The sequence below is a fragment of the Conger conger genome, chromosome 9, assembly GCF_963514075.1.
Source record: "Conger conger chromosome 9, fConCon1.1, whole genome shotgun sequence".
Classification (NCBI taxonomy): Eukaryota; Metazoa; Chordata; class Actinopteri; order Anguilliformes; family Congridae; genus Conger; species Conger conger.
This window is the reverse complement of record NC_083768.1, coordinates 4,170,413-4,182,270: the sequence shown is the minus strand read 5'-3', so window position 1 is coordinate 4,182,270 and position 11,858 is coordinate 4,170,413. Positions and strand designations below refer to the sequence as shown.

At 44.0% G+C, this 11,858-nt stretch overlaps 1 protein-coding gene across 1 annotated transcript; it reads right to left on the bottom strand.

Moving 5' to 3' along the window:
• Positions 1-1,857: 1,857 nt before the first annotated feature.
• LOC133136712 (beta-galactoside-binding lectin-like) lies at positions 1,858-11,608 on the bottom strand. Its single transcript, XM_061254373.1, has 4 exons — positions 11,498-11,608; positions 2,713-2,792; positions 2,423-2,594; positions 1,858-2,004 (listed from the first exon to the last, which is right to left on the bottom strand). The coding sequence occupies exons 1-4, from the start codon at positions 11,606-11,608 to the stop codon at positions 1,858-1,860; spliced, it is 510 nt and encodes a 169-aa protein (XP_061110357.1).
• Between the last annotated feature and the right edge of the window lie 250 nt (positions 11,609-11,858).

Genomic DNA, 11,858 nt, shown 5'->3' with positions numbered 1-11,858 from the left:
AACCATTTACATCATTATTGTGAAACAACACCTATCAGTCTTAAATGAAAAGTAATACGTGAGAATTAATGAAACACTTCAATCACACAGATTTCTCTATTGGTTACACATTTTGATTATTCAAATGATTCATGTTGATTACCTCACATGTACATATGTTTTAACTGAAGAGATATATATGTTTGGTAAGTGCCCATGGGGAAGTCCCCATGTCAGTATCAACACAGAAGAGGCCCTTTCATTATTTTTGTGGCTCTGATAATACCTTCTGAGGTTTGGAAAGTGATTAATCTGATCACCCTGAGTGGAGAAGGATGACTTCTGAGGAAAACTGTTGTTTTTTGTTGATCCTTTTGTAGAACTCTGCATGTCTTGAAGGCAGTGATGGTCAGTGAGATGGTGATGAGGCATGATTGGCTCCAAACTGCACAGTGAGGTCTTTCCCAGAGGTGGGTTTAGCTTTCCCAGGGATCCCAGCTCTTGGAAGTCCATGGGGTGGGGCCTTTGCTGGCTGCTGGCCTGGGTGGGCTTGTGGCCATGAACTGATCTGTCATTTCTTGGTCAGGTCTGAGGAACATTTGGAGTTTCATGGTTAGAGAACAGAGAACCACTGCAAAGTAATAATTTCTCAGAAAACTAATGTGTGTCTAATTATTACTCCACTTGTGTTCACGAGGATTGTTTTATTGGCTATGTAAGCTGTTTATTCTTGTTTGTACACGTGTAACATTCTTTCACGTTGTTTTGTATAAAAACGGTTTTATAGATATTTTCCATTGTCAGATTAATCTGCAAGGCCCAAGTCCTAATTCATAGCACTTGAAATTGTACTTCCCACTAGGGTCTTTCAGCCCACTTGTCCCAGGTTATGGGTATGCACTTTGTACATCACTCTGGATAAGAGCGTCTGCCATATGCCTATAATGTAATGTAATATTTCAAGTTACTATTTGATCGGGTTGTTGTGTTATAATACTATTAGATTCCAGTGGCAAAGTAAGAGGCAGGGACTGTGTGTAAATGGTCAGGTTCTTTATTCTGCAGAAGAGGAGTTGGTTTACAGTTCAAGATAAGCAGCATGTTCAAAGCCCCACATGAGCAACTGACACTCTGAGTATTTATACATTGCTTGTTGTTCACCTCCAGCTTTGCAAATAAAAGCATTGTTTGTTGAGGTAATAATGGACCTTTGTTGGCTGCTGTAATCATAATTCCTCAGAAAACTAATGTGTGCCTCATTATTGCTACCATCTCTGGGAGGGACAAAGTCTGTTTGTAAATATAATATATTGTATTATATGTGTTGCTTTGGCAATATGACTGTAGTTGTGACTGCAGAAGCACAACACACAGACAAAAGCACACACATTTTGCCCAAACTAACATGTTAGGGATTCACACAAACTCACACATCATTTTGTATTAAACTGAATTGAGAGAAAGTGGTTTAATTGAAGGGTTTAAATCAAATTTGAAATGTCAGTTTAAATTAATGTGTGATGTAATGCGTAATATCTGAAATGAAATTGGTATTAAGCATTCATGAGAAACACCACTCACTAGCCTAGAAAATCCTGTGAATTTTAATCAAGTTGTGATTGTAGAGTGAATTTGTGACCTTTATAGTCATACGATCTGGAGAAAGAACTGGACCCCTCTCCCCCCAATGAACAGCCACACAGAGATTTACTCATGATAGAGATTTATTATTGAAGCTGGATTGATTATCATACGCAGTGGGTTTGGACAGACACCAGCGGGTCTAAATGTCGCAGAGAAGCACAAGATTAAAGGCACTGATCTCTGGGAGGGACAAAGTGCAAAGAAAGGGGATGTCGAGCACCTCCTGGTGGGTCTCTATTTGACATACATGCCGGTGATCCTGACGTCTCCTGTAAACCAGATTTTACTGTACTGGGGCTGTTCCAGGCGGTTGGGGAACTCCAGCATGTTGCCGTTGTCCAGGCTAATGCAAAACTGCTCATTGCCAAAGGTGATGGACACCTGGAAGAGGGAAGGAGAGAAGGTCAGGAGCGCAGAGTTATCTTACCAAAGAAGAAGGTCAACACCGTCAGGTTCACGTTTAACACCCTACGACTGCAGTGAAAAACAATGAAATAACAAGCCAAATGATATAATGATGAAATGTACTTCACACTGAATGAATTGGCTGGAATATTTCCCATTAAGCTTTCCTGGGAGGGTACAGAATCTCAGCCCCGCCCCGCTAAAGGGTAAATTTCTCTTACATACAGCATTTCTGATCGCCACCGAAAGGGTCAATTTCTCTTACATACAGGACTATGAAGGAATGGTGGCTAAAGATTCCTTGGTAAACTGTCTCACAAGTGGTGCCAAGTTACAGGCTGATCCATGGAACACAAGTACAGAGGACTGGAAGTCTCCCTGTCTGAGGCCTCACCTCAAACTTCTCGCCCTGCCGGAAAGGAAAGTTTCTTTCATCTCTCACTTCAGCACCCCAGGACCCATCCTTCATGGCATTCAGGACGATGACACCTGGGCCACAGCCTTGAAAGCGAGGGTTGATGTGGAGCGCAATGTTGCACTCAGATTCACCCACATTGATGGCGAAACTGGGAGGGAAAGAGAGACACACACGGGATGGATGATGGATGACCATGGATGAAGACATCAAGAGATTGAGCAGCAGCATCAAGAGGTCTCGTAGAGTCAGAGGCAGCAGTGACTCACCCAACCGGATTGGGTTCAGGGACACCGGTGACTCGCAGTTCCTTTCCTTGATTGAAGGAAAGGTTTTGCAACTCCACTCTCTGTTTAAAACAAAGAACCAAAAATAGGACATGTATGGTCAAAACCTAAAACATTCCTTTTGTGATTTTGTGAAGTGAAATTTATCTGCATTCGGTACACTGACTCTTTCACTTCTCTAAGGCAGTAGACATCACCTTTGCCAATGACAAGTTTTACATTAGCCTGCACGACGGCCACATGCTGGAGTTCCCCAACCGCCTGGAACAGCCCCAGTACAGTAAAATCTGGTTTACAGCAGACGTCAGAATCACCGGCATATATGTCAAATAGAGACCCACCAGGAGGTGCTAGATATACCCTTTACATTTACATTTTACATTTTAGTCATTTGGCAGACGCTTTTAATCCAAAGCGACTTACAAGTGCATAGGTTCTACCATAAGTCAAAGCATCACATCCAGAAACTAGCAAAATGCACAAAAATGCTGTTCTAAACATAGTTGTCATCATAAGTGCATTTTATTTTATTTATTTATTTATTTTTTGGTGGGGGGGGGTTTAGACAAGGATAGGGATATCAGAAAGGAGGGGCAGGGGAAATCAGGAGGAGGACTAAGGTAGAGTTTGAAAAGGTGGGTTTTGAGTCTGGGTCGAAATAGGGGGAGGGATTCTGCTGTTCTGACAGTGGTAGGCAAGTCATTCCACCACTGAGGAACCAGAACGGAAAACAGGCGTGAACGTGCAGCTCGACCGCCAGGTGCACGTAGAGAGGGAACCATAAGGCGACCAGAGCTGGCAGACCGGAGTGGTCTAGCTGGGGAGTAGGGAGTGATCAGGGATTGTATGTAAAATGGGGCAGTCCCCTTAGCAGCCTGAAATGCCAACACTAGGGCCTTGAAACGGATGCGTGCGGCAATAGGAAGCCAGTGGAGGCCAATGAGAAGCGGGGTGACATGAGCCGACCTGGGCTGACTGGTGATCAGGCGGGCTGCAGCATTCTGGACCAGCTGGATGGGCTTGGAGCTGGGAGACCGGCTAGGAGGGAGTTGCAGTAATCCAGGCGGGAAATGACGAGCGCCTAGACTAGGAGCTGGGTGGCTTTCTCAGTCAGGAGATGACGGATACGGCGTATATTATACAGAAAGAACCTGCAGGTTCTGGCAGTGGAGGATACTTGTGGAGCCAGGGTGAGGCAGTTATCAAGAGTCACCCCAATATTCTTTGCCGTACGGGAGGAGGAAACTACAAAGTCCTCAACAGTCAATGAGAGGTCCATTGACGGAGAGGACTTAGCAGGGATGTAGAGAAGCTCAGTTTTGGCAAGGTTGAGCTTCAGGTGGTGGGAAGTCATCCACGCAGAGATATCAGCCAAGCAGGCAGAGATCCGTGTGGTGACTTGGGTGTCGGGGGGGAAGGAAATAAAGAGTTGGGTGTCATCAGCGTAAGAATGATAAGAAAAGCCATGGGAAGAGATAACAGAACCAAGAGACATGGTGTATAGCGAGAAGAGGAGAGGCCCAAGAACCGAGCCCTGCGGGACTCCAGTTCGTAGGGGGTGAGGGTCGGAGACTGAGCCCCTCCAAGTCACCTGGTAGGAGCGACCAGAGAGGTAGGAGGAAAACCAAGCGAGTGCAGACCCTGTGACACCCATCCCAGACAGCGATGAGAGCAGAATCTCATGGTTGACTGTCTCGAAGGCGGCCGACAGGTCGAGGAAGATAAGGACAGAGGAGAGGGATTTTGCTTTAGCAGAGTGGAGTGCCTCAGTGACCGCGAGCAGGGCGGTCTCAGTGGAGTGGCCACTCTTGAAGCCAGACTGGTTGGGGTCATGGAGATTGTTCTGGAGAAGATAAGTGGACAGTTGGGAGCAGAGTGACTCTGGCCCTCTTCAGGGAATGGATAAAGGCGCTATATAAATGCCAACCATTTACCATTTACTACTTGATTAAAATTCACAGGATTTCCTAGGCTAGTGAGTGGTGTTTCTCATGAATGCTTAATATCAATTACATTTCAGACATTACATTACATCACACATTAATTTAAACTGACATTTCAAATATGATTTAAACCCTTCAATTAAACCACTTTTGGTTGTTCTCTCTATCTCTCTCAATTCAGTTTAATACAAAATGATGTGTGTGTTTGTGTGAATCCCTAACATGTTAGTTTGGGCAAAATGTGTTTGCTTTTGTCTGTGTTGTGTTTCTGCAATCACAACTACAGTCATATTGCCAAAGTAACACATATAATACAATATATTATATTTAGAAACACACAGAACACACTACAAACTTAAAACAGTTAGTATAATCTCATATCCTACTAGACCAGGGGTCGGCAACCCTGGTCCTGGAGAGCCGCAGGGTGTGCTGGCTTTCGTCTCCACCTTAAAATAAGCAACCGATTCAGACCCAAGAAACCAGGTGAGGTGAGGTGAGTTAACTGTGTTATCAACGACTTTCATTGATCAATTAATGCCAAGCAACAATGAAAGCCAGCACACCCTGCGGCTCTCCAGGACCAGGGTTGCCGACCCCTGTACTCGACAATGAGCCTGACTAGGTTCAGGTTTTATATCTGTCCAAATGACAGGGATTTGTTTCACTAAAAAAAAACAATGGTCTTATATTCTGTAGTTGTGGGTCTCATTGAGGGTGGATAGGCCTATTCAAACCAACTCAACAAGTGGCACAGAATGTCATTCTTCAGAAAGGTTTGGTGAATTCTATCACGTTGCAGAAAACCAGTTACACTGCAGTAACTTCCTGTTTGAAAGTGCAAGTCACAGTGAACCATATCTAAGGTATGTAAAGTAGAAATATTAATTTGAAACTGAAGATTTAAGATAATAAACAATATTTATTTTGGCTAAATATTATGTATGTTTTAATCAACAATGTTGGGCTACTACCAATGAGACAAACCTAAAGGATGGCAACTTATTTAAGCATATTTAAATGCTCAGTTGAGACTGCATATATACAAGTTAACAAGGACAATTCAAAACAGCATGAATTGGCAGGTGAACAACATTTCTGTTGTGATAAAATGTGTGCATGCATAATTAATTCCTTGGAACATCAGTGCAGATTCACATGCAGAGGATTTGTTTTGCAAATAGTTTTCATAGCATCACCATGACACAATAAAACAGTGTGATACACTCCATTGCCAAACAGCTCCCAGACACAAGCCACAAGAGTCCTCTCTTTGGCCTGAGATAACACATTGATCAGGGCGACATTGGCTCAGGCGGTAAGAGCAGTCGTCTCATTGGCTCAGGCGGTAAGGACGGTCGTCTCTTTGGCTCAGGCGGTAAGGACGGTCGTCTCATTGGCTCAGGCGGTAAGGACGGTCGTCTCATTGGCTCAGGCGGTAAGGACAGTCGTCTCATTGGCTCAGGTGGTAAGAGAAGTCGTCTGCCAGATTTGCCAGTTCGATCCCACCCTGGGTGTGTCGAAGACACACAAGACACCTAACGATGAGCTGGTTGGTGCCCTGCATGGCAGCTAATCGTTGTTGGTGTGTGTAGAATGGGTGAATGAGAAGAATCAACTGTACAGTGCTTTGAATAAAGGAACTGTATAAATCCATACATTTACCATTTCATCAACCTGTGTGGAGAAGGATGATTTCTGAGGGAAACTGAGATGGTAATGAGGCACAATTGGCTCCTAACTGCCCAGTGAGGTCTTTCCCAGAGGTGGGTTTAGTTTTCCCAAGGATCCCAGCTCCTGGGAGTCTATGGGGTGGGGTCCTTTGCTGGCTGCTGGCCTGGGTGGGTTTGTGGCCATGAACTGATCTTGCCATTTCAGTATCTTGTCTTGATTCTAGGCTTCTGATTGCCTTTGGAGTCTGATATGGGCGTTTGTCAAAAAGATAACCCAAATCAAGGAAGCCATTACAAAGCTGTGAATCCTGTTACCAGCCCATCCCCATGACTACCAATGAATACCAGCCCTGTGAGAAACTCTACTGATGGAGCATGTTCTACTGATGGAGGTAAATACAACTGACATGTAGGACTGCACCGTCAATAGACTGGGAGCAAATGAGTTTAACATTGGGTGTAAGATTTACAAATGACCGCAAAAGCCACTTTATTATGGACTTGTGAGTCCTGACTTTGGTAAAGAGGATGTTTCTAATAATTTGCACTCCAGATTCAATTCAATTCAATTGTCCTTGTTAACTTGTTAACTAATTCAATTCCAGATTCAATCCCTAACATGTTAGTTTGGGCAAAATGTGTGTGCTTTTGTCTGTGTTGTGTTTCTGTAATCACAACTACAGTCATATTGCCAAAGTAACACATATAATACAATATATTATATTTAGAAACACACAGAACACACTACAAACTTAAAACAGTTAGTATAATCTCATATCCTACTAGACCAGGGGTCGGCAACCCTGGTCCTGGAGAGCCGCAGGGTGTGCTGGCTTTCATTGTTACTTGGCATTAATTGATCAATGAAAGCGGTTGATAACACAGTTAACTCACCTCACCTGGTTTCTTGGGTCTGAATCGGTTGCTTATTTTAAGGTGGAGGCGAAAGCCAGCACACCCTGCGGCTCTCCAGGAACAGGGTTGCCGACCACTCTGCTAAAGCTTTCGTCTCCACCTTAAAATAAGCAATAGGCCTATTCAAACCAACTCAACAAATGGCACAGAATGTCATTCTTCAGAAAGGTTTGGTGAATTCTATCATGTTGCAGAAAACCAGTTACACTGTAGTAACTTCCTGTTTGAAAGTGCAAGTCACAGTGAACCATATCTAAGGTATGTAAAGTAGAAATATTAATTTGAAACTGAAGATTTAAGATAATGAACAATATTTATTTTGCCTAAATATTATATATGTTTTAATCAACAATGTTGGGCTACTACCAATGAGACAAACCTAAAGGATGGCAACTTATTTAAGCATATTTAAATGCTCAGTTGAGACTGCATATATACAAGTTAACAAGGACAATTCAAAACAGCATGAAATGGCTGGTGATGAAGTTGGCAGGTGAACAACATTTCTGTTGTGATAAAATGTGTGCTTTGACTCTTAAAACATGCATAATTAATTCCTTGGAACATTAGTGCAGATTCACATGCAGAGGATTTGTTTTGCAAATAGTTTTCATAGCATCACCATGACACAATAAAACAGTGCAATACACTCCATTGCCAAACAGCTCCCAGACACAAGCCACAAGAGTCCTCTCTTTGGCCTGAGATGACACATTGATCAGGGCGACATTGGCTCAGGCGGTAAGAACAGTCGTCTCATTGGCTCAGGCGGTAAGGACGGTCGTTTCTTTGGCTCAGGCGGTAAGGATGGTCGTCTCATTGGCTTAGGCAGTAAGAGCAGTCATCTCACTGGCTCAGGCGGTAAGAGCAGTCGTCTCATTGGCTCAGGTGGTAAGAGCAGTCGTCTCATTGGCTCAGGCGGTAAGAGAAGTCGTCTGCCAGATTTGCCGGTTCGATCCCACCCTGGGTGTGTCGAAGACACACAAGACACCTAACGATGAGCTAGTTGGTGCCCTGCATGGCAGTTAATCGTTGTTGGTGTGTGTAGAATGGGTGAATGAGAAGAATCAACCGTACAGTGCTTTGAATGAAGGAGCTGTATAAATCCATGCATTTACCATTTCATCAATCTGCGTGGAGAAGGATGATTTCTGAGGGAAACTGAGATGGTAATAAGGCACAATTGGCCCCTAACTGCCCAGTGAGGTCTTTCCCAGAGGTGGGTTTAGTTTTCCCAGGGATCCTAGCTCCTGGTAGTCCATGAGGTGGGGGCCTTTGCTGGCTGCTGGCTTGGGTGGGCTTGTGGCCATGAACTGATCTTGCCGTTTCAGTATCTTGTAGCTTTCAGTAAAACTTTCAGTATCTTGTCTTGATTCTAGGCTTCTGATTGCCTTTGGAGTCTGATATGGTCAAAAAGATAACCCAAATCAAGGAAGCCATTACAAAGCTGTGAATCCTGTTACCAGCCCATCCCCATGACTACCAATGAATACCAGCCCTGTGAGAAACTCTAGTGATGGAGCATGTTCTACTGATGGAGGTAAATACAACTGACATGTAGGACTGCACCGTCAATAGACTGGGAGCAAATGAGTTTAACATTGGGTGTAAGATTTACAAATGACCGCAAAAGCCACTTTATTATGGACTTGTGAGTAACTGGCTTTGGTAAAGAGGATGTTTCTAATAATTTGCACTCCAGATTCAACTTACAATCTCGTCATGCTTGACTCTAACCCAGTTGCACTGTTTTTGTCCTGTTCGCAGGATATATTACATTTACATTTATACAATTGATTAGACTAAGCAGGGGACAATCCTCCTTGCTCAAAGGAGCCTTTCACCGACCTGGCACGGCAGGCTCAGTTGCTGAGTCTTCACAGTTGTGCAGCTCTGATTACGACACAATGTAAACTGTAAGGTGTCATGCGCATATTTATGTGTTTGTGAGACAAGTAGCAAGGCAGGATTTGGCAAGCTCTAGCCAATCAAACTGGGCAGAAATAAAGCAGTTGTGCATGTACTTACTTATAGAATCAAAGTTGTCATGACATTAATGTGTGGGTGTTTGAGTAAAGTGGGTGTGTTTCTAAGGTAAGTTTGTGGCTGAGTGAATTGCTGTTGTCATACTGAAAACTGCAATGTGGTGAATTCACATGACGGCATTGTTAAATTTAGCAAGACGAGATTTGTTTCAGTACCCACACATTGCTAAACCCAAGGCTAAAACCAAGGGTAGACATTCAGAACTATTTATTGTTTAACCAAACAAACTAACACGACACATCTGGACAACAAGAAACACCTGTCAGTCAAATGTTCCAATCTTTTGCTCACCTAAAAATAGTCAGAAAAAAAAAGGTGATACGCACTTAGTTGTTTAACCAATGTAGATAAAAATACCATGAAATAAAAGCTGATATTTTGATCTCATGTTTATATCTTGACGTCAAACTCAATTGTCTTCAGTGTATCGCAAAAATAAAGGAATTGACCCTGCTGTTCCAATACCATTAGAGGAAACTGTATGTAAAACAACTAGCCATAACATTAAAACCAACTGCTTAAACCAGCAATGCTTTAAACTGGATTAATATTTCATTTTATGATATGTGTACTTTTATAAGCAGATAATCATGAGTGAATTGCATTCAAAAGTTACATTTTTAAATGAAAATGGAAATCTTGTGAGCTCATGTGTCACGTTTCATGTTTGTCAGGTCATGTTTTATGTTTAGTTATTGTCTTGGTTATGTTATTGTCACGTATTATGTTAGTCTAGTTTCACCACGTTTTTATGTTTCATGTCATGTTATGTTTCAGGTTTAGTTGTTACGATTTAATTGTTAGTCTTGCCATGTCATGTTATATTGTTTATTGTCATTGTTTTGCAAATGGGTTATGTCACAATTTATGTTCCATGTTATGTTATACTGTTCATTGATTTAACATACACTTTTTCGTGTCTTTCTGCAAACCTTGCATTCCTGCTTTTTCTCTCTCCCTTTCTGTCACTCACACCCTAATTGTTTCAATTTCCCTTGTCTATTTACTAACTTACTAATGATAGATCAGGATTGGGTAATACTCACATTCTAATCATGTGTTCATGTTACCTTACGTTTCTTGTGCATGTCATTTACTAATTTACTAATGCTAGGGCAGGATAGGTTTATTACTAACGATTACTAATTACCTTGTTAACTTGTCAATCCTCCACACCTGATTTCCATTCTCTTGCTGCTCTCAAACTAATTGTCTACACCTGTCTACACCTGCATATAAGCTCAGTTTCAAGTCATGTCAGTGTGAAATTGTTTGTCTCCTGTTCGTCAGTGCATTCTTTTGAGCGTTTATACCAAGCCATTGTCTACTCGTTACGATCCAAGCCTGTTTACCAACCAAAGATTATTGACTTCTGTTTTGTTGACCATTGCCTGCCTGTACCACGTCTTTGCCTGCTGTTTTTTGTACATTTGCCCCGCGGAGCAGACTTCGGTCTTGACTCTTGCACCGTCATTGACCCTGAGCCTGCCTACCGTCCACCTGTACTTCTGCCCCGCTGACAGCTTTCCTGGCTACCGGACTTCCCGCATGGTGTACCGACTACGAGACTGCCTTCTCCCTCGGTACTGCGCTTTGGTTTTCTGGCTGGATATTTTTGTGTATGAACATTGCTTGTTTTTTGACCACGCTCTCTGGATATTCCCGAAATAAAGCCCTGACGGGACTTTATTACATCATTGTTTCTGAGTCGTGCATTTTGGGTCCAAACCCCCCACGCACCCGTCTCAGAACAATTTCGCCAAGATGGACCCTGCTGACTCAACCGCCATGTTCTACGCCCTCCAGGAACAAGGCGCCATCGTCCAGCAACACTCTCTAGGAATCTCCGAACTTCATCTGGAGATTCGGGAGCTGTGTACGGAGATGAGGAGACTCGCCGTCGCGGTCCAGCCACACCCACTGGAGGAACCTGCCAACCCGCCTGCATCTCCACCTTCCAACCCTATGGGAACCTGGCAATTCCGGGAGCCACAACAACCCCCCCCGGAGAGGTTCGGTGGAGAACCGGAGAGATGCAAGGCGTTCCTGCTCCAGTGTGACTTCGTGTTCCACCAGCACCCACAGACCTACAACAGCGGTGACCGCCGGATCGGCTACGTGATGGGGCTACTCAAGGGGAGAGCCTTGGACTGGGCTGTGTGGTCCGGGGGTTCATTCCGTCCCCGGTACCCGACCTTCGCTGAAGAGATCCACAAGGTCTTCCAGCACGCATCCAGCGACCAAGAGCCGTCCCAGCGCCTGATCGCCCTTCGCCAAGGCAGGAAAACTGCGGCGGACCATTCCATTGACTTCGCGGCAGCCACCAACTGGAATGATGCGGCTCTGGCAAAACCTGTTCCTGGCCAGCCTGAGTGAGACACTCCAGGACGAGTTGGCGTGTCTTGAACCCATCACTCAGTTCGACCCACTCGTCCATGCCACCATCCGTTTGGACAACCGTGCCAGACAACACGGGACTAAGAGACAGGTCCCACCCGGCCAGCCATACCCCAGGCGAGGGTCAAGTCCCCGACCAGAGGAGAAGCAAGCT

Excerpts from the sequence above, each read along its gene's own strand:
- LOC133136712 (XM_061254373.1), bottom strand. The coding sequence starts at position 11,608 with ATGGTCCGCCGCAGTTTTCCTGCCTTGGCGAAGGGCGATCAGGCGCTG. Across the intron at positions 2,595-2,712 it reads CCTGAACCCAATCCGGTTGG|TTTCGCCATCAATGTGGGTG; the intron begins GTGAGTCACTGC and ends TTTCCCTCCCAG. Across the intron at positions 2,005-2,422 it reads GGCAGGGCGAGAAGTTTGAG|GTGTCCATCACCTTTGGCAA; the intron begins GTGAGGCCTCAG and ends TCCCTCTTCCAG.